At 47.2% G+C, this 23,410-nt stretch overlaps 1 protein-coding gene across 1 annotated transcript in view; it reads left to right on the top strand.

The window, feature by feature from the left end:
* The window catches only part of LOC130306975 (oocyte zinc finger protein XlCOF7.1-like), a 308,614-nt gene extending 290,184 nt beyond the window's left edge, over positions 1 to 18,430 (top strand). Inside the window, 3 exon segments of the mRNA XM_056552153.1 lie at positions 7,093 to 7,219; positions 7,303 to 7,587; positions 16,639 to 18,430. Of these exon segments, the coding sequence (XP_056408128.1) occupies positions 7,093 to 7,219; positions 7,303 to 7,587; positions 16,639 to 18,197 (1,971 nt within the window). The 3' untranslated portion in view covers positions 18,198 to 18,430.
* The last annotated feature ends 4,980 nt before the right edge of the window (positions 18,431 to 23,410 follow it).

Here is a 23,410-nt window from a genome sequence, read left to right as displayed (position 1 = left end):
TGGAGAGGTGACACTGCTGGGACATTATACAGTAATGGAGGGGTCTGGTGATGACTGGAGAGGTGACACTGCTGGGAATGCAGGGACATTATACAGTAATTGAGGGGTCTGGTGATGACTGGAGAGGTGACACTGCTGAGACATTATACAGTAATTGAGGGGTCTGGTGATGACTGGAGAGGTGACCCTGCTGGGAATGCTGGGACATTATACAGTAATGGAGGGGTCTGGTGATGACTGGAGAGGTGACCCTGCTGGGAATGCTGGGACATTATACAGTAATGGAGGGGTCTGATGATGACTGGAGAGGTGACACTGCTGGGACATTATACTGTAATGGAGGGGTCTGGTGATGACTGGAGAGGTGACACTGCTGGGACATTATACAGTAATGGAGGGGTCTGGTGATGACTGGAGAGGTGACCCTGCTGGGACATTATACAGTAATGGAGGGGTCTGGTGATGACTGGAGAGGTGACACTGCAGGGACATTATACAGTAATGGAGGGGTCTGGTGATGACTGGAGAGGTGACACTGCTGGGACATTATACAGTAATGGAGGGGTCTGGTGATGACTGGAGAGGTGACACTGCTGGGATATTATATAGTAATGGAGGGGTCTGGTGATGACTGGAGAGGTGACACTGCTGGGACATTATACAGTAATGGAGGGGTCTGGTGATGACTGGAGACGTGACACTGCTGGGACATTATACAGTAATGGAGGGGTCTAGTGATGACTGGAGAGGTGACCCTGCTGGGACATTATACAGTAATGGAGGGGTCTGGTGATGACTGGAGAGGTGACACTGCTGGGACATTATACAGTAATGGAGGGGTCTGGTGATGACTGGAGAGGTGACACTGTTGGGACTTTATACAGTAATGGAGGGGTCTGGTGATGACTGGAGAGGTGACCCTGCTGGGACATTATACAGTAATGGAGGGGTCTGGTGATGACTGGAGAGGTGACACTGCTGGGACATTATACAGTAATGGAGGGGTCTGGTGATGACTGGAGAGGTGACCCTGCTGGGACATTATACAGTAATGGAGGGGTCCGGTGATGACTGGAGAGGTGACCCTGCTGGGACATTATACAGTAATGAAGGGGTCTGGTGATGACTGGAGAGGTGACACTGCTGGGACATTATACAGTAATGGAGGGGTCTGGTAATGACTGGAGAGGTGACCCTGCTGGGACATTATACAGTAATGGAGGGGTCTGGTGATGACTGGAGAGGTGACCCTGCTGGGACATTATACAGTAATGGAGGGGTCTGGTGATGACTAGAGAGGTGACACTGCTGGGACATTATACAGTAATGGAGGGGTCCAGTGATGACTGGAGAGGTGACCCTGCTGGGACATTATACAGTAATGGAGGGGTCCGGTGATGACTGGAGAGGTGACACTGCTGGGACATTATACAGTAATGGAGGGGTCTGGTGATGACTGGAGAGGTGACCCTGCTGGGAATGCTGGGACATTATACAGTAATGGAGGGGTCTGGTGATGACTGGAGAGGTGACCCTGCTGGGACATTATACAGTAATGGAGGGGTCTGGTGATGACTGGAGAGGTGACACTGCTGGGACATTATACAGTAATGGAGGGGTCTGGTGATGACTGGAGAGGTGACACTGCTGGGAATGCTGGGACATTATACAGTAATGGAGGGGTCTGGTGATGACTGGAGAGGTGACCCTGCTGGGACATTATACAGTAATGGAGGGGTCTGGTGATGACTGGAGAGGTGACACTGCTGGGAATGCTGGGACATTATACAGTAATGGAGGGGTCTGGTGATGACTGGAGAGGTGACACTGCTGGGACATTATACAGTAATGGAGGGGTCTGGTGATGACTGGAGAGGTGACACTGCTGGGACATTATACAGTAATGGAGGGGTCTGGTGATGACTGGAGAGGTGACACTGCTGGGACATTATACAGTAATGGAGGGGTCTGGTGATGACTGGAGAGGTGACACTGCTGGGACATTATACAGTAATGGAGGGGTCTGGAGATGACTGGAGAGGTGACACTGCTGGGACATTATATAGTAATGGAGGGGTCTGGTGATGACTGGAGAGGTGACACTGCAGGGACATTATACAGTAATGGAGGGGTCTGGTGATGACTGGAGAGGTGACACTGCTGGGACATTATACAGTAATGGAGGGGTCTGGTGATGACTGGAGAGGTGACACTGCTGGGACATTATACAGTAAGGGAGGGGTCTGGTGATGACTGGAGAGGTGACACTGCTGAGACATTATACAGTAATTGAGGGGTCTGGTGATGACTGGAGAGGTGACCCTGCTGGGAATGCTGGGACATTATACAGTAATGGAGGGGTCTGGTGATGACTGGAGAGGTGACCCTGCTGGGAATGCTGGGACATTATACAGTAATGGAGGGGTCTGATGATGACTGGAGAGGTGACACTGCTGGGACATTATACTGTAATGGAGGGGTCTGGTGATGACTGGAGAGGTGACACTGCTGGGACATTATACAGTAATGGAGGGGTCTGGTGATGACTGGAGAGGTGACCCTGCTGGGACATTATACAGTAATGGAGGGGTCTGGTGATGACTGGAGAGGTGACACTGCAGGGACATTATACAGTAATGGAGGGGTCTGGTGATGACTGGAGAGGTGACACTGCTGGGACATTATACAGTAATGGAGGGGTCTGGTGATGACTGGAGAGGTGACACTGCTGGGATATTATATAGTAATGGAGGGGTCTGGTGATGACTGGAGAGGTGACACTGCTGGGACATTATACAGTAATGGAGGGGTCTGGTGATGACTGGAGACGTGACACTGCTGGGACATTATACAGTAATGGAGGGGTCTAGTGATGACTGGAGAGGTGACCCTGCTGGGACATTATACAGTAATGGAGGGGTCTGGTGATGACTGGAGAGGTGACACTGCTGGGACATTATACAGTAATGGAGGGGTCTGGTGATGACTGGAGAGGTGACACTGCTGGGATATTATATAGTAATGGAGGGGTCTGGTGATGACTGGAGAGGTGACACTGCTGGGACATTATACAGTAATGGAGGGGTCTGGTGATGACTGGAGACGTGACACTGCTGGGACATTATACAGTAATGGAGGGGTCTAGTGATGACTGGAGAGGTGACCCTGCTGGGACATTATACAGTAATGGAGGGGTCTGGTGATGACTGGAGAGGTGACACTGCTGGGACATTATACAGTAATGGAGGGGTCTGGTGATGACTGGAGAGGTGACACTGTTGGGACTTTATACAGTAATGGAGGGGTCTGGTGATGACTGGAGAGGTGACCCTGCTGGGACATTATACAGTAATGGAGGGGTCTGGTGATGACTGGAGAGGTGACACTGCTGGGACATTATACAGTAATGGAGGGGTCTGGTGATGACTGGAGAGGTGACCCTGCTGGGACATTATACAGTAATGGAGGGGTCCGGTGATGACTGGAGAGGTGACCCTGCTGGGACATTATACAGTAATGAAGGGGTCTGGTGATGACTGGAGAGGTGACACTGCTGGGACATTATACAGTAATGGAGGGGTCTGGTAATGACTGGAGAGGTGACCCTGCTGGGACATTATACAGTAATGGAGGGGTCTGGTGATGACTGGAGAGGTGACCCTGCTGGGACATTATACAGTAATGGAGGGGTCTGGTGATGACTAGAGAGGTGACACTGCTGGGACATTATACAGTAATGGAGGGGTCCAGTGATGACTGGAGAGGTGACCCTGCTGGGACATTATACAGTAATGGAGGGGTCCGGTGATGACTGGAGAGGTGACACTGCTGGGACATTATACAGTAATGGAGGGGTCTGGTGATGACTGGAGAGGTGACCCTGCTGGGAATGCTGGGACATTATACAGTAATGGAGGGGTCTGGTGATGACTGGAGAGGTGACCCTGCTGGGACATTATACAGTAATGGAGGGGTCTGGTGATGACTGGAGAGGTGACACTGCTGGGAATGCTGGGACATTATACAGTAATGGAGGGGTCTGGTGATGACTGGAGAGGTGACACTGCTGGGACATTATACAGTAATGGAGGGGTCTGGTGATGACTGGAGAGGTGACACTGCTGGGACATTATACAGTAATGGAGGGGTCTGGTGATGACTGGAGAGGTGACACTGCTGGGACATTATACAGTAATGGAGGGGTCTGGAGATGACTGGAGAGGTGACACTGCTGGGACATTATATAGTAATGGAGGGGTCTGGTGATGACTGGAGAGGTGACACTGCTGGGACATTATATAGTAATGGAGGGGTCTGGTGATGACTGGAGAGGTGACACTGCTGGGACTTTATACAGTAATGGAGGGGTCTGCTGATGACTGGAGAGGTGACCCTGCTGTAATGGAGGGGTCTGGTGATGTCTGGAGAGATGACACTGCTGGGACAATATACAGTAATGGAGGGGTCTGGTGATGACTGGAGAGGTGACACTGCTGGGACATTATACAGTAATGGAGGGGTCTGGTGATGACTGGAGAGGTGACACTGCTGGGACATTATACAGTAATGGAGGGGTCTGGTGATGACTGGAGAGGTGACACTGCTGGGAATGCTGGGACATTATACAGTAATGGAGGGGTCTGGTGATGACTGGAGAGGTGACACTGCTGGGAATGCTGGGACATTATACAGTAATGGAGGGGTCTGGTGATGGCTGGAGAGGTGACACTGCTAGGAATGCTGGGACATTATACAGTAATGGAGGGGTCTGGTGATGACTGGAGAGGTGACACTGCTGGGACATTATACAGTAATGGAGGGGTCTGGTGATGACTGGAGAGGTGACACTGCTGGGAATGCTGGGACATTATACAGTAATGGAGGGGTCTGGTGATGACTGGAGAGGTGACACTGCTGGGACATTATACAGTAATGGAGGGGTCTGGTGATGACTGGATAGGTGACACTGCTGGGACATTATACAGTAATGGAGGGGTCTGGTGATGACTGGAGAGGAGACACTGCTGGGACATTATACAGTAATGGAGGGGTCTGGTGATGACTGGAGAGGTGACACTGCTGGGAATGCTGGGACATTATACAGTAATGGAGGGGTCTGGTGATGACTGGAGAGGTGACACTGCTGGGAATGCTGGGACATTATACAGTAATGGAGGGGTCTGGTGATGACTGGAGAGGTGACACTGCTGGGACATTATACAGTAATGGAGGGGTCTGGTGATGACTGGAGAGGTGACACTGCTGGGACATTATACAGTAATGGAGGGGTCTGGTGATGACTGGAGAGGTGACCCTGCTGGGACATTATACAGTAATGGAGGGGTCTGGTGATGACTGGAGAGGTGACACTGCTGGGACATTATACAGTAATGGAGGGGTCTGGTGATGACTGGAGAGGTGACACTGCTGGGAATGTTGGGACATTATACAGTAATGGAGGGGTCTGGTGATGACTGGAGAGGTGACACTGCTGGGAATGCTGGGACATTATACAGTAATGGAGGGGTCTGGTGATGACTGGAGAGGTGACACTGCTGGGAATGCTGGGACATTATACAGTAATGGAGGGGTCTGGTGATGACTGGAGAGGTGACACTGCTGGGAATGCTGGGACATTATACAGTAATGGAGGGGTCTGGTGATGACTGGAGAGGTGACACTGCTGGGAATGCTGGGACATTATACAGTAATGGAGGGGTCTGGTGATGACTGGAGAGGTGACACTGCTGGGAATGCTGGGACATTATACAGTAATGGAGGGGTCTGGTGATGACAGGAGAGGTGACACTGCTGGGACATTATACAGTAATGGAGGGGTCTGGTGATGACTGGAGAGGTGACACTGCTGGGACATTATACAGTAATGGAGGGGTCTGGTGATGACTGGAGAGGTGACACTGCTGGGAATGCTGGGACATTATACAGTAATGGAGGAGTCTGGTGATGACTGGAGAGGTGACACTGCTGGGACATTATACAGTAATGGAGGGGTCTGGTGATGACTGGAGAGGTAACACTGCTGGGACATTATACAGTAATGGAGGGGTCTGGTGATGACTGGAGAGGTGACACTGCTGGGAATGCTGGGACATTATACAGTAATGGAGGGGTCTGGTGATGACTGGAGAGGTGACACTGCTGGGACATTATACAGTAATGGAGGGGTCTGGTGATGACTGGAGAGGTGACACTGCTGGGACATTATACAGTAATGGAGGGGTCTGGTGATGACTGGAGAGGTGACACTGCTGGGACATTATACAGTAATGGAGGGGTCTGGTGCTGACTGGAGAGGTGACACTGCTGGGAATGCTGGGACATTATACAGTAATGGAGGGGTCTGGTGATGACTGGAGAGGTGACACTGCTGGGACATTATACAGTAATGGAGGGTCTGGTGATGACTGGAGAGGTGACACTGCTGGGACATTATACAGTAATGGAGGGGTCTGGTGATGACTGGAGAGGTGACCCTGCTGGGACATTATACAGTAATGGAGGGGTCTGGTGATGACTGGAGAGGTGACACTGCTGGGACATTATACAGTAATGGAGGGGTCTGGTGATGACTGGAGAGGTGACACTGCTGGGACATTATACAGTAATGGAGGGGTCTGGTGATGACTGGAGAGGTGACACTGCTGGGAATGCTGGGACATTATACAGTAATGGAGGGGTCTGGTGATGACTGGAGAGGTGACACTGCTGGGACATTATACAGTAATGGAGGGGTCTGGTGATGACTGGAGAGGTGACACTGCTGGGAATGCTGGGACATTATACAGTAATGGAGGGGTCTGGTGATGACTGGAGAGGTGACACTGCTGGGAATGCTGGGACATTATACAGTAATGGAGGGGTCTGGTGATGACTGGAGAGGTGACACTGCTGGGACATTATACAGTAATGGAGGGGTCTGGTGATGACTGGAGAGGTGACACTGCTGGGACATTATACAGTAATGGAGGGGTCTGGTGATGACTGGAGAGGTGACACTGCTGGGAATGCTGGGACATTATACAGTAACACCACTGGAGGGGTCGGGGTGATGACTGTATCATTATGTGTCAGGTTCCTATAAGGTGTCAGGACGTGGCGGTCTATTTCTCCATGGAGGAGTGGGAGTATGTAGAAGGACACAAGGATCAGTACAAGGATCAGGTCATGATGGAGGATCAGCAGCCCCTCACATCACCAGGTAATAGACATGACTATATACACACGTCCTCTCATTATTTGTATGTAAAGAATGAATTCAGTCTCTGTATGTGTTCCCTACAGTCAGATCCAGTAAGGGAACAGCATCAGAGAGGTGTCCCCGTCCTCTTGTTGAGCAGTATAAGGAGGACATTACTACAGGGAAAGATCTGATCTATATTCATGCTACAGACATAAAGGAAGAAGAAGGAGAGACAGATGTGAGCAGTGATGAGCAGTATAAGAAGGATATTCCTACAGGGAAAGATCTGATCTACATTCATCCTACAGACATAAAGGAAGAAGAAGAGACAGATGTGAGCAGTGATGAGCAGTATAAGGAGGACATACCTACAGGAAACCACCCAGGTAAGTCGTAACCACTTAATACAGAGAAGAGTCACAGATTTTACTCACCGGCTGCAGTAATTTTGTGTAGAATTCTTTCATCTCTCTGTCCTGTCTCTTTTCTTCTGTATTTTCCCCCATTTAGCCAAAACATTAACTAAATATGGATGATCATGTGACCCGGTTATAGGAGATAACACACATTGTGCATTTATTATATGGATGTAGTGTGAGTGTGCATATAGTGTGAGTGTGCATATACACTGTGTTTATTATTAGGCAGGGGAGTATTTTGACCATATCATCATTTTTATACATTTTTCCAATTCCAAGTTGTATAAACTTCAATGCTTATTGAACAGCAAATAGTCATCAGGGTCGTAAGAAACGTGTTGAGAAATAAAGACATAAATCATCTGCCAAAGATTTATAGGGGTACTCCGATGCTCCAGCTTTCTGAAAATTTTGTTCAGAATGCTCGAAGCTAGAGGCCATGATAGTGATGTCACAGCCACGCCCCCCCCTGATGTCACACCACGCCCCCTCCATTCATGTATATGGGATGGGGCCTGACGGCTAGTACATAGCCTTCTCACATAGACGTGAAAGAAGGGGGCGTGGTGGCCGGCATCGGCAGTCATGATTGATCCACTGAGCAGAGTTCGCTCCGTGCACCGAATGACAGGGATGCCGCAGCGGAGGTACGGGGATCCCAAGCGGTTGGTTCGCCGCCATCTAATATCTTATCCCCTATCCCTTGGATAAGGGTTAAAATGTTTACAGTGGAGTACCCCTTTAACTAAAACAACAGCAGAAGGCAGTCCAGGAAGCAGAACAAAATGTGCTATTTCCAAAATCTGCCACTACCCAAATTACAGAACAGCCAGTAGAGGAAGGAAGATCCGTAATGAAGTCCATCACTGTGTCCTACCACGGAACTTTAGGAATGGGTAAAGGCAGTAACAACCCAGCAGGCTTGGTTCAGGAGGCTTTATTACGAGCACAGGAGGTGCAGGCCGACACAAACTCTCGGGCATCCTTAGACAAGGTGGGTCACCAGTAATGATGGGACAGCAAGTCAAGTGTCTTACGCACCCCAGGGTGACCAGCATACTTTGAGCAATGTCCCCAAGTAAGAATTTGCTTCCCCTTGGCAGTCGGAACAAAGCTCTTCCCTGGAGGAATGTCTTTCACCTTGACTTGGGCCACAGAAACCAGACGAGACAGATCGATATGTTAAGGTTCTTCAATCTGGTCTGCTGGGGCGAAGGAACAGGAGAGTGCATCTGCCTTCACATTCTTATCTCTCTGGGCAGAAATGCAGGAGAATATTAAACCTGGCAAAGAAAAGGGCCCATGGGGCCTGACGAGGATTTAGTCGCTGTGCAGACTGTAGATACGTTAGGTTCTTATGGTCAGTGTATATCACCACTGGATTCAGACCCCCCTCCAGGAGGTATCTCCATTCCTCCAAGGCCAAATTGATAGCAAGCAGCTCTCAAGGTATAGTTCCTGTCAGCAGATGAATACATGAGATAACCTCCCTTTAGAGTTCTTCTGCAACAGGACGGCACCTGCTCCAATAGATAAAGCGTCAACTTCAAGAAAGAACTGTTTGGAGGTATCTGGATGATTGAAGAACTAGAGAGGCAGCAAAGCAGTCCTTGAGATGCTAGAAATCTGACTCTGCTTCAGGGGTCCACTTCTTCACATCTGTCACTTTCTTCATCAGAGCAGAAATAGGAGCTGTGAGGGAAGAGACGTTTGGGATGAACCGTCTATAGAAATTGGCAAACCCCAGGAACCTTTGAATGGCACGGAACCCCTATGGACGAGGCCAGTTCAGGATGGCTGATACCTTGTCGGGGTCCATTTGTGGCCACAACTGGAGACCATGTATCCCAAGAAGGTTAATGAGGACTGCTCAAAGACACACTTTTCCATCTTAACGTACAGTCCATTCTCCTATAATCGTCTCACTTGCTTTCGGTCAGTGGACAAGTCGGGGGAGTAGATGAGAATATAATCCAGATAAACCAAAACACAGTTGTACAAGTCCCGGAAGATGTCATTCACAAATTTTTCAAATACTGCGGGAGCGTTGCACAAGCCGAAAGGAATGACCAGGTACTTATAGTGACCATCACAGGTGTTGAAAGCCTTCCTCCACTCATCACCTTCACGGATGTGGATCAGGTTATATGATCCTTGCAAATCCAACTTGGTGAATATATATCTGGGCTCCTCGGATACTTTCGAACAATTCGGATATCAGAGGCAGAGGGTACTTGTTGTTAGGATTCGGCTAGCTGGATGTGGATCCTCTGTGTCAGCGAGGGATTGGCGTGGACCGTGTCGGTGGACCGGTTCTAGGGTTGCTACTGGTTTTCAGCAGAGCCCGCCACAAAGCGAGATGGTCTTGCTGCGGCGGTAGCAACCAGGTCGTATCCACCGGCAACGGCTCAACCTCGCTGACTGCTGAGAAGGCGTGGGACAGAAGGACTAGGCAGAGGCAAGGTCAGACGTAGCAGAAGGTCGGGGCATGCGGCAAGGTTCATAGTCAATGAGGATAGCAGGAGATCTGGAACACAGGCTTTGGACAACACTAAACGCTTTCTCTGGCACAAGGCAACAAGATCCGGCCAGGAAGTGCAGGGGAAGTGAGGTAATATACACAGGAAGCAGGTGGAAGCTAATTAGATTGATTGGGCCAGGCACCAATCACTGGTGCACTGGCACTTTAAATCTTAGAGCGCTGGCGCGCGCGCGTGCCAGAACATGACAGCCGGGGACCGGGACGGGTAAGTGGCTTGGGATGCGATTCGCGAGCGGGCGCGTCCTGCTATGCGAATCGCATCCCCATCGCGAATGTCAGTGCAGCGCTCCCGGTCAGCGGGTCTGAACGGGGCGCTGCAGAAGGGAGAACGCCGAGCGCTCCGGGGAGGAGCAGGGACCCGGAGCGCTCGGCGTAACACTTGTTTTTGTGATCTGGTTGAGTCCATAATAATCTATGCAGGGACACAGTGACCTGTCTTTCTTGGCCACAAAGACATACACTACGGCAACCCGTCCAAGCCTCACTTTCAAACACTAGCCAGCCCAAACCTCGTTTTGGAGCCGTGGCTAATGAAAACATACAATTGACCACTATTTTATAGTGTTTCTACATGTTCCTTTGATCTAAACAGAAAACACACAGTTTCAGTGCAATTTTACTATATGTAAGCTGGATCTATATGTTTTTTCTGTATGTATTCAATTTATTCCACCTTGTAAAGTTACAGTCTTGCATGACCTCTGACTTATGCTAATTTACATTGGCGCCATTTTTTAAATGTATTTATGTACGTACTGATCACCGTTACAATAGATTGCATACATCCACAATTGAAAAAGGGAGGGCTCACTCCCGAAACGCGTCTTGTCCTTGTTTCACCCCGAAATGTATGTGTCTGATTAAAATATCGTTGGACTATACAATCGGCATCTTCATTGATTTCTGACGTTCCGAGCAGCGCTGGCACAGAGGTCCTTTTTTCTTCTCTTATCCTGCTTGGCCACAAAGAAGAAGCCGGCTCCAGCCGGTGAAGTAGACTTCTGGATAAATCCCCTCTCAAGGTTTTCCTTCATATACTCAGCCATAGCCTGTGTCTCCGGCAAGGATAATGGATGAACCCTTCCAAGAGGTGGAGAAGTCCCGAGTAGAAGATCAGTCGGGCAATCATAGGACCAATGGGTTGGTAAAGTCTCAGCCTTCTTCTTACAAAAAAACATCTGCATATGCCACATATTGCGGGGGCAGGCGAGACAGGTTCAAAGGCACCTTATGAGGTGATGCATCTCAGACAAGCAGGAAATAAGGCACTAAGTCCCCCACTGGAGAATGTTACCTGTATGCCAATCCAGGACTGGAGAATAATCATGGCAATCCTAAAAGGACAGGATCTGTGGAGTCTGGCAGACATAGAAGGCATTGTCCTCAGAATGTAGGACCCTGACTTGTAGCTTGACTGGAGTTGTAACATACTACATAGGCTTGGGTAGGTTTTGACCATTTACAATAGGGGCCACCAGTGGCAGATCAGGTCAGGAGCTTAGTAGAGCTGGTGCTGTTAAAACAGCAGAGCTGAATAGCTCCGGTGCAGAGAGATGGAACAAGCTTGCTTGCAGGAGAAGCTGACCCAGAGCAGAGGGGTCAGACAGAGACGTAGTCAGGAACAGAATCTTGGTCAGAAAACTGGTACATGAGAACACAACAGAAGACACCCTCGCTTGCAGTAAACTACAATATTGCTTAGGCAAGGAAAGGGGGACGCAGAGTCCTTAAATAGGTGATGTGGGTCATGGATTGTAGTGGGAGCAGAATAAGAGGCGCGCACAGACCCTTAAAGTGATGGACTACATGTGGCCCCTACTGGATGCACCAGGCACTGTCGCTGCCTGAGGGAAAAGTCCTGAGCCTGCAGCGAGGAGGAGGAGCCGTGCTGGAAGTTCGGCCAATGTACGCAGTGGAATGCTGTACACACTGACGGCTGCCAACCACCAGTATTACACAGATTACAAACTCTCCACCATAACGAATACTAAAGAGTCACCAATCAGCTTGATGAGATGTTTACAACAGTTAGTGCGATTATTCACAAATGGTAGAAACATAAAACATCTGTCAATCACCCTCGGTCTGGGGCTCCATATAAGATCTGACCTCATGGAGACTGAATGATCAGGAAAACTATCAGCCCAGAACTATAGGGGAGGATCCTGAATGATCTCAAGGCAGCTGGGGCCATAGTCAGCAGGTAAACAACACCAAGAGGGACTGAAATCCTGCATGGTCCCCCTGCTCAAGAAAGCACATGTAAAGGCCCGTCAGGGGGAAAGTGTTGTGGTCACATGAAACCAAAATTATGCTTTGGGGGTGTTTTTCTGCTAAGGAGAATTCACAAATTTTTCTTCCATCATAAGAAACGTAAATTAACGGCCGTTATTTTTAACATTGAAGTCTATGGCAAACGGATGAGCCTTTATGTCATCTATTTGCACCTGGTTTATAATATCCGTTATTACTTCTGAGCATGCTGAGAAGAGGTGACATCAGCAGACTCCTGCAGTGCTGGGGGACAGTGGCTGAGTGATTGATCGCACCGGGTCTCACTTCTGAGACCCGATGCGATCCGAAGTTATTAAGTAGGGGAGCGGGCAGCATGGTCCGCAACCATTCGATGTATCGTGTGTTTTACTTTTATTTTTAATTCCCCCGCGGGGAGCCCTGAATGGCCGATACTGAAGAGCCATTCAGGGCTCTCCGCTGGGTTTTTAAAATGAACATTGTGAGTGGCAGCGGGGGCCATATGTATATTAAAAGTGCTGTGGGGGGGGCAGACATATAGCCTATATATCTAGCCCCCCCCCCAGCGCTCTTAGAATATGCCCCCCACAGCGCATTAATAAAGATATGACCCTGCCGGTGCATTTATAAATATATACCCCCCGCCTGCACATTTATAAATATATACCCTCTGCCAACTCATTTATAATGTACCCCCAGTCGGCGCATTTATAAATATATACCCCCCTGCCGACGCATTTATAATATACCCTCCTGCCGACGCATTTATAATATACCCTCCTGCCGACGCATTTATAATATACCCTCCTGCCAACGCATTTATAATATACCCTCCTGCCAACGCATTTATAATGTACCCCCCCCCACCGGCGCATTTATAATGTACCACCCCGCCGGTGCACTTATAAATATATACCACCCACCGGCGCATTTATAATGTACCCCTGCCGGTGCTATTATAATGTGCCCCCCGCCGGCGCTTTTATAATGTAACCCCTGCCGGTGCATTGATAATGTGCCCCCGCAGCGCATTTCTCATATTATGCCACCACAGCACTATATGTGAAAAGTATTTCTATCAGGGGCATATGTATATAGAAGCGCTGGGGGCGGGAGACATATAGCGATATCTGGCCCCCACACAGCGCTTCTATATACATATGCCACCGTAGCGCTATATGTGAAAAGTATTTCCACCAGCAGCCAGCCGGTCCCATGATGCTGATAGAAATATTTTTCATTCATAGCGCTGCGGTGGCATATGTATATAGAAGCACTGTGGGGGGCAGATAGCGCTATATGTCTGCCCCCCCCCCCCTGCGCTTCTATATACATATACCCCTGCAGCGCTATGAATGAAAAGTATTTCTATCAGCATCATCGCGCCGGCAGGCTGCTGGCCCTATGCGCTGCTGATAGAAATACTTTTCACATATAGCGCTGCGGTGGCATAATATTAGAAATGTGCTGCTGGGGGCACATTATAAATGCGACAGCGGGGGGTACATTATAAATGCGCAGACGGGGGTCATATCTTTATTAATGTGCTACAGGGGGCATATTATAAATGCACTGGGGGGCTAGATATATAGGCTATATGTCTAACCCCCCCTGCAGCGCTGTATATCTTGCCCCCCACAGCACTTTTAATATACATAAAGCCCCCGCTGTCACTCACAATGACCCTGAATGGCTCCTCAGTACCGGTCATTCAGGGCTCCCACGGGGGATTTAAAAAGGAAAATAAAAACACACGATACATCGCAGGGTTGCGGATCATGCTGCCCGCTCCCCTGCTTAATAACTTCTGATTGCATTGGGTCTCAGAAGTGAGACCCAGTGCGATCAATCCCTCCAGCCCCTGTACTACAACCCCCATCATGGAACAGGGTCTGTTCTATGATGGGGGTAGTAGTACAAACACTAATGTAGCCTCCCCAGCCACCGGCAGACTCCCGCAGCCAGGGAACTACTACTCCCATCATGGAAAGAAGTCTGTTCCATGATGGGAGTAGTAGTAGTCCCGGCTGTGGGAGTCTGTAGGCAGAGGTGTTAAAACGGGCGTACATGAGGGATGTTATAACGGGTCTTAAACAATGAATATTCCCGTTATTTTGATGGACGTTATTCAGCCGTTAGCACCCGTTATTTCATCTGTTATTATACATCCGTTTTTACACAGAAAACAGACGTTTAATAACGGATGAATACTCATAGTGTGAAAGGAGCCTTAGACGTGGGATCAAAGTTGATCGCTGTGTCTAAAATGAAAAAAAAAGAAAAAGCTTTCCGGCAGCTCAGTCGGGCTGATCAGGATCACTGCAGTAAAACCGCGGTGTCCCGATCAGCTGAGGACACGCGAGGAGGGTCTCTACCTTCCTCCTCGGTGTATGAAATCAGAAGATTGCTCGTAATAGTCTCCTGTGGGGGTTATAAATAGAGATGAGCGAACTTACAGTAAATTCGATTCGTCACGAACGTCTCGGCTCGGCAGTTGATGGCTTTTCCTGCATAAATTAGTTCAGCTTTCAGGTGCTCCCGTGGGCTGGAAAAGGTGGATACAGTCCTAGGAGACTCTTTCCTATGAATGTATCCACCTTTTCCAGCCCACCGGAGCACCTGTAAGCTGAACACATTTATGCAGGAAAAGTCATCAACTGCCGAGCCGAGAAGTTCGTGACGAATTGAATTTACTGTAAGTTCGCTCATCTCTAGTTATAAATGTGTAAAAAAACAAACAAAAAAAAGTGAAAGCAAAAAATGTGATTTAACCCTTTTCCTAATAAAAGTTTGAAACACCCCCCCCCCTTTTTTTCATTAAAAAAAAAAAATGTAAATGAAAATAAATATAAACGTGGTATCGCCGAACTATAAAAATATATTGTTAATTTAAAAACGATCAAAAAGTCTGATTAAAACAAAAATGGTACCAATAAAAAAATTACCCTCAGCCCCATATACGGAAAAATAAAAGTTATAGGGGTCAGAAGAGGACATACTAAGTTTTTGCAATCAGTTTTAATTTTCACCAGAAGTAAAACAAAATCCAACCTATATAAGTAGGAGATCATTTTAATCATATGGACCTACAGAATAAAGAGAAGGTGTCAAGTGTACTGTGTAGAAACGAAAAACCCCAAAAGATACAAAATGGCGTTTTTTTTTTTTGTTTGTTTGTTTATTCAATTTTGTCCCACAAATGTTTTTTATTTTTTGGTTTTGTTGTAGATTTTTTTTGGGAAAATGACTGATGTCAGTACAAAGTAAAATTGGTGGCGCAAAAAATAAGCCCTCATATGGGTCTGTAGGTGCAAAATTGAAAGGGTTATGATTAAAAGGTGAGGAGGAGAAAACAAAAGTGCAAAAACCTTAATGGGTTAACGAGGTACTGCAGCGACGAGTAACTTATCCTCTATCCGCAGGATGGGGGATAAGTGTCAGGTCACAGGTCAGATCCCCCTCCCCCCATGATCTCCTGCACGGGCCCCGGCTCTGTAAGGAGCGCATGCTATCCATCCATTAATTCTCTATGGGCGCGTCGTCCCACAGATTTTCTATGGGATTAAGGTTCGAGTTGCCAAACGTCAGCCATGAAACCTTAAAGGGGCACTGCTGCGAGAAGTAACTTATCCTCTATCCACAGAATAGGGAATAAGTGTCAGATCGTGGGGAAGGGGGGGGGGGGGTCCGAATGCTGGGATTCCCCATGATCACCTGCATGGGCCCTGACTCTTGAAATGAATGGAGTGAGTGCCGTCTCCAGCACGAGCTCCTCTCTAAGAGTCGGGGTCCATGCAGGAGATCATGGTTGTTTTTCTGTCTCTCACTGTTAAAATAAACCTACCATTAAAATTATAGACTGATTGTCACATTTGGTAAGAAATGCGGCCCTGAGCTCGCCCAAACCTCTGTCCCTGCTTCTTAGGGTGCCCACCTCCTTAATAGGATGTCCCCGTGGTGTCGGTCCCTATCCTACTAAAGTGCTGGGAGTAGCAAAGTCAAAAACAATAAAAAAAAAATCAGTTTTTTAAAATTTATGGTGATATGAATTGTATTGTTACAAAGTAAAATTGAACCCGCAAAAAAAAAAAAAAAAAGCCCTAATATAGCTCTATAGATGGAAAAATAAAATGTTATGGCTCTTAGAAAGAGATAAGGACAAAACTAAAATGCTGGTCAGTAAGGGGTTAATACTCAAAAATTTACTGTTTTATTCCTGGCAGATTCTTGTACCAGGAGATCAGAGGAGAATCTTATATCTTCAGATTATAAAGCAGATGATGATATCACACAAGATACATATGAAGAACATTCCATTATCCCAGATACACCCTCAGCCCTTCACAGCCAAGATCTGTCATCTCATCCTTATATACAGGTCCTGTCTTCTCATTCATCACAGGATGTTCAGCAAAATAAGAAAAAGCCATTTTCATGTTCAGAATGTGGGAAATGTTTTACTCTGAAATCAAATCTTGTCGCACATCAAAGAATTCACACAGGAGAGAACTCATTTTCATGTGCAGAATGTGGGAAATATTTTATTCAAAAATCACATCTTATTAGACATCAAAGAACTCACACAGGGGAGAAGCCGTTTTCATGTTCCGAATGTGGAAAAAGTTTTACTGACAAATCTAATTTTGTTCAACATCAGAGAACTCACACAGGAGAGAAACCATTTTCATGTTCCGAATGTGGAAAATGTTTTACTCATAAATCAGATATTGTTATACATCAAAGAACTCACACGGGAGAGAAACCATTTTCATGTTCAGAATGTGGAAAATGTTTTACTCATAAATCAGGTCTTAATAAACATCAGAGAACTCACACAGGGGAGAAGCCATTTTCATGTGCAGAATGTGTGAAATATTTTATTCGGAAATCACATCTTATTACACATCAAAGAACTCACACAGGAGAGAAACCATTTTCATGTTCAGAATGTGGAAAATGTTTTGCTCAGAAATCAGATCTTATTAAACATCAGAGAACTCACACAGGGGAGAAGCCATTTTCATGTGCAGAATGTGGGAAATATTTTATTCAGAAATATAATCTTATTATACATCAAAGAACTCACACAGGGGAGAAGCCGTTTTCATGTTCCGAATGTGGAAAAAGTTTCCCTCATCAATCAGATTTTGTTAGACATCAAAGAACTCACACGGGAGAGAAACCATTTTCATGTTCAGAATGTGGAAAATGTTTTACTCATAAATCAAGTCTTATTAAACATCAAAGAACTCACACAGGGGAGAAGCCATTTTCATGTTCAGAATGTGGGAAATGTTTTGCTCATAAATCAGATCTTAATAAACATCAGAGAACTCACAAAGGGGAAAAGCCATTTTCATGTTCCCAATGTGGAAAAAGTTTTAGTGCCAAATCAAGTCTTGTTCAACATAACAAAACTCACACAGTAGAGAAGCCATTTTGATGTGTAGCATGTGGGAAATGTTATATTCAGAAATCAGATCTTATTAAACATCAAATAACTCACAAAGGGGAGAAGCCATTTTCATGTGCAGAATGTGTGAAATATTTTATTCAGAAATCAAATCTTATTAGACATCAAAGAACTCACACAGGGGAGAAGCCGTTTTCATGTTCCGGATGTGGAAAAAGTCTTACTGACAAATCAAGTTTTGTTCAACATCAGAGAACTCACACAGGGGAAAAGCCATTTTCATGTTTAGAATGTGGGAAATGTTGTACTCAGAAATCAGATCTTATAAAACATCGAAGAACATGTGGAAAAAGTTTTGCTGACAAATAGGGCTAAAACAACTAATCTATTAATCGGCAACGAATCAATTATGAAAATAGTTGTCGACTGTTTTCGTAATCGATTTATCGGTTGGTCGATTAGTTGGTCAGCCAATTTCTAGCGATTATCACTATGTATATATGCAGCCTGTTTTGTGTAGAGGGGCCCAGCACACACAATCCTCTGCTTCCTGCAGCTATGGTGAGTCCCAGTTGTCGGGCTCTGTGCCGGCCCCCTCTTATTTTGTGTGCCGGCCCCCTCTTATTATGTGTGCCAGCCCCCTCTTATTATGTGTGCCGGCCCCCTCTTATTATGTGTGCCGGCCCCCTCTTATTATGTGTGCCGGCCCCCCCCTCTTATTATGTGTGCCGGCCCCCCCTCTTATTATGTGTGCCGGTCCCCCTCTTATTATGTGTGCCGGCCCCCTCTTATTATGTGTGCCGGCCCCCTCTTATTATGTGTGCCGGCCCCCTCTTATTATGTGTGCCGGTCCCCCTCTTATGTGTGCCGGCCCCCTCTTATTATGTGTGCCGGTCCCCCTCTTATTATGTGTGCCGGCCCCCTCTTATTATGTGTGCCGGTCCCCCTCTTATTATGTGTGCCGGCCCCCCCTCTTATTATGTGTGCCGGCCCCCCCTCTTATTATGTGTGCCGGTCCCCCTCTTATTATGTGTGCCGGCCCCCTCTTATTATGTGTGCTGCCCCCCTCTTATTATGTGTGCCGGCCCCCTCTTATTATGTGTGCCGGTCCCCTCTTATTATGTGTGCCGGCCCCCTCTTATTATGTGTGCCGGCCCCCTCTTTTTATGTGTGCCATCCCCCCTCTTATTATGTGTGCCGACCCCCCTCTTATTATGTGTGCCGGCCCCCTCTTATTATGTGTGCTGGTCCCCTCTTATTATGTGTGCCGCCCCCCCTCTTATTATGTGTGCCGCCCCCTTTTGTTGTTTGTGCCGCCCCCCCCCCCCTCCTCTTATGTGTGCCGCCCCCCATCTTATTATGTGTACCGGCCCTCTTATGTGTGCCAGTCCCCTCTTATTATGTGTGCCGGCCCCCTCTTATTATGTGTGCCGGCCCCCTCTTATTTTGTGCGCCAGACCCCTCTTATTATGTGTGCCGCCCCCCCTCTTATTATGTGCGCCGGCCCCCCTCTTATTATGTGTGCCGGTCCCCTCTTATTATGTGTGCCGGCCCCCTCTTATTTTGTGCGCCAGACCCCTCTTATTATGTGTGCCGCCCCCCCTCTTATTATGTGCGCCGGCCCCCCTCTTATTATGTGTGCCGGCCCCCCTCTTATTATGTGCGCCGGCCCCCCTCTTATTATGTGTGCCGGTCCCCTCTTATTATGTGTGCCGGCCCCCTCTTATTTTGTGCGCCAGACCCCTCTTATGTGTGCCGCCCCCCCCTCTTATTATGTGCGCCGGCCCCCTCTTATTATGTGCGCCGGCCCCCCTCTTATTATGTGTGCCGGCCCCCTCTTATTATGTGCGCCGGCCCCCCTCTTATTATGTGTGCCGGCCCCCTCTTATTATGTGCGCCGGCCCCCTCTCATGTACGCTGGGCCCCTCTTCACTAAATAGGCTGCTGGGAGCAGGTGGGATGGACAAACAGGGAATGTGCTGCCCCCTCCTATCTGGCCAAAGGTAAAAACACGGAGGGGGCTATAGCCCTTACAAGGGAAAAAAAAAACGGAAAATTACATTTGAAAGAATTTACATATTTAAATATAATAAAAATCCTCCTCTCAGCTTCCAAATTTAGCCGACCCCACAATCTCTCTCTTAACCCCTTATGGTCATCACCAAATTTTGCAAATCGGAACTGTGTTGCTTAATGCATTAATAATTAATAAATTCCAAGATATTTTTTTTGTGACATATTTTACTTTAACATAGTGGTAAATTTTTGTTGATCCTTGTATTATTTCTTTGTAAAAAAAAATGCAAAAATTTCATGAAGAAATTGAAACATCTGCATTTTTGTAAATTAGAAATTCTCTGCTTGTAAGGAAAAGAAACATGGCAAATGAATTATATATTCATTCATATATACAATATGTTTACTTTATGTTGCATTATATAGTGGACATGTTTAATTTTTATTTTTTGTTTAAGTGTAGTTTAGTGTACAAAACTATGAAAAAACATCATGAAACCCAGGAGTAAGAAGCAAATACATTCAAGCAAGTATGTAACACATAATACAATATGAGCAGGAACATAGCAAAACCTTAGGAACTACACAGTCACAACAATGCCGGAAATATCACCAGTGGGGAATAGGGTTATAACAGTAGAAAACTCAACAGAAGGGCGGTACTTCCCACTAATAGTATGATCCTAGCACATCGAACCTGGCGAGGCAACTAAGGTCAAGTAAACGTCATAAAAAATGAACGACACAAAATACAGAAAATAGACAAAACACAACAGAGAGGGGAGGAAAGAGGGATTACGGGTCAGGGGGGATCTCCATCAAAGAAGCGGTCCCAGGGGTCCCAGATGTCAGAGAATGCTGCACCTGTAGTGTTCCGGGAGGCTGTGAGTGATTCCAGGGATCGGATCTCCTGTATACGGGCCTGGAGGTCGTGCATCAATGGAGGAGCAGTTCGCTTTCAAAATTTCAATATTTGACCGGGTTCACACTGTGGAATCACCAGACAGAATTTCTGTCAGAGATCCCGCAGGCGGCACTAGGACTGTTCGGACTGCAATTCCGTCTCTATAGACGGCAATGCTTTTCTGAGCGGGTCCGACGAAAGATCCACTCAAAAATGCATTGCTGTCTAAGGGGACGGCTATGCAGTCTGCACGGTCCTAGCGCCGCCCACGTGATCTCTGGCAGAAATTCAGTCTGGAGATTCCACAGTGTGAACCTGGCCTTAGGGGTCTATTCACACGGCAGAATTTCTGCTTGCAGAACCAAAAAATATGGTAGGTGGACCCCATTCCCCACCCACCCTACAACTCCAGCATTGCGGGGAGATGTGAGGATTCAATTTATGGAGTAGTTCAGGGGTATGATACCAGCCCATTAATAATTTGTGTTGGGTTTCCTTATAGAAAGTACAGATGGAAGCCTGACGCTGGGTTCATACTGCAGAATTTCCGTGGGGATTACCACTTGGGAGGTCTGCACAGATTCCTCTGCAGCAGAGTCCCGTTAAGTTCAACGGGAGACTCTGCTGCTCTGTGCAAACGGCGAAATTTCTGTGCCAGATGTTTCCATTTTCCATGTCCCCACAAAGAACGAACACGTTCATTCTATGTGCGGAGACCGTACGAAATGCATAGCCGTCTATGAAAAGGTGCATTCCAGATTATGTATCTGAAGATAATGGAGCTGGTCAGAGGAAAGAAACCCATGTCCAGAGCTCAACTGGTCACATGACTATAGGGAGCAAGTGAAGGGATCTACAACATCCGTATAGAAGAAGAGCCCCCCCTTGAACCCCACATCTTTACGAGCAGTGAGGGCAAATGGAAAGTTCCAGCGATAGGTAGACTTATTGTCCTGGAGTGTAGTCAGGAGGGGGCATAACAGCCTCTTTTTGTGCAGGGTGATCCAGGATAAAGTAGAGAAGAGTTGGAGAGGGGCCCCATTGAATTCTAATTTGCGAACATTCTGGGCCTTAGCCATTATGGCCTCCTTCAGGGCAAAGTCATACACGCAGCAGGTTACATCCCAGTGGAGTTCTTTGGGCGAAGGGCACGATGGGTCCTCTCCAATTTGATTTTGCGAGAGGATGGTTCACCAAGTATGAGATTGAAAATGACCTCAAGGGTTACCTGGAGGTCCTCATCATGGGTCGCCTCAGGATGGCCGCGAATCCTGATGTTACGTCTACCACAGTTGTCCAGGTCTTCCACATGATTCTGAAGGTTGTTGAGATATAGGCCCTAGTAGAGTCATAGTCCCTCTCCAGGACCTCAAACCCATCAGAAACATGCCGTAGGTCACATCTGAGCAAGGAAATTTCCACCCTACAGGTCTCCTTCACCTCCAAGATGAGAGACCGAAAGTCCTCCTTGGTTGGCATTTGGGAAAGTAGTTGGCTTCATATCCCATGCTGTGGCTGCCATAGGGGGAGGACGGAGGACCCCTTCTTCAAGGGGACGCCCTCATTAGGAGCAAAGGTCGGGCCCTGCATTCAGCTTACCCCTATCAGATACCCTCTGTTGCTTAGCCAGGCAGATGCAGGGGTCACCATGGTAGGACAGGGCACTAGAGGGGAGATGGAAACATATAGGTGTTGGTGAGGGCCCACTGCAGGGACTGGAACAGGAGTCAGAGGAGACTGGGGCAATACTTGCTGAGGTTGGCAGACTAAAAGTCCTAGGATGGCTAATGGAGATACAAGAGTCACTCACCTACCCTGTGGATGCTCCCAGAGTATGAGGCAGTTCTGGTGATGGTAAAGATGGCAGCCACAGAGGTGAAGATGGGAAAGGAAGTTCTTGAGGAACTAGAAGCAGCCCGATCCAGCGGCCGGCCGATCTCACTAACATGTTGTAGTCCTAATTTTTTTTTCATTTTTACAAGGGGTAAAAGGAGAAAAAGTAAGAAAATTGTGTAGCTCACCTATGATATGAGATATAGTACTCGAGGTTAACGGTGTTGCCTTCACCCTAAAAGGCCTAAAGCTATGTAGTATTGTAGATATGTAATTACCAGTCCTCTAAAGTACTAAAAGTAATGAAAAATAGAGAAAAAAAGAGAAAAAGATGATGATGTAAGTATAAATGTTTAATATATGTAATCTGCCTTCACCTCAGCAGGGCCCTTGCATAAGGTGAACGGCAATTTGATAACACTTTGTAAAATTGTGTCGTTAAAATAATATATAGAAAATATAAAAGGATATATATATAAAAAATGATACATAAAAAAATATGCTAGTTGCACTTAATCCGTTGGGGAAATAGTTCGGATATGTAAGACTTGTAATTGTCCGTAGGTGATATAGGTGCACTTATAACATTTAGATTATTTGCAGAAATAATTGCAAAAACAGTTCTTTGACTTGTATGAATAAGTCTTAGTATTGGAAGAGCGCTGTATTGGTTATCGGTGCACAGCACCACTCACCACCCGCAGGATACACTTGTGTTCGGGGCTAGTGTGGCTGTCACGGCTTGGTCCTGCGCTGTCAGCGGCCGCGTCCTGAGTTGTAGTGGGTGCCCCTCGTTTGGAGACCACCGCAACACGCGCGCATAGCGCCT

The sequence above is a fragment of the Hyla sarda genome, chromosome 1, assembly GCF_029499605.1.
Source record: "Hyla sarda isolate aHylSar1 chromosome 1, aHylSar1.hap1, whole genome shotgun sequence".
NCBI classification, from domain to species: domain Eukaryota; kingdom Metazoa; phylum Chordata; class Amphibia; order Anura; family Hylidae; genus Hyla; species Hyla sarda.
The sequence above is the reverse complement of the archived record's forward strand: the minus strand, read 5'-3'. Positions and strand labels throughout refer to the sequence as shown.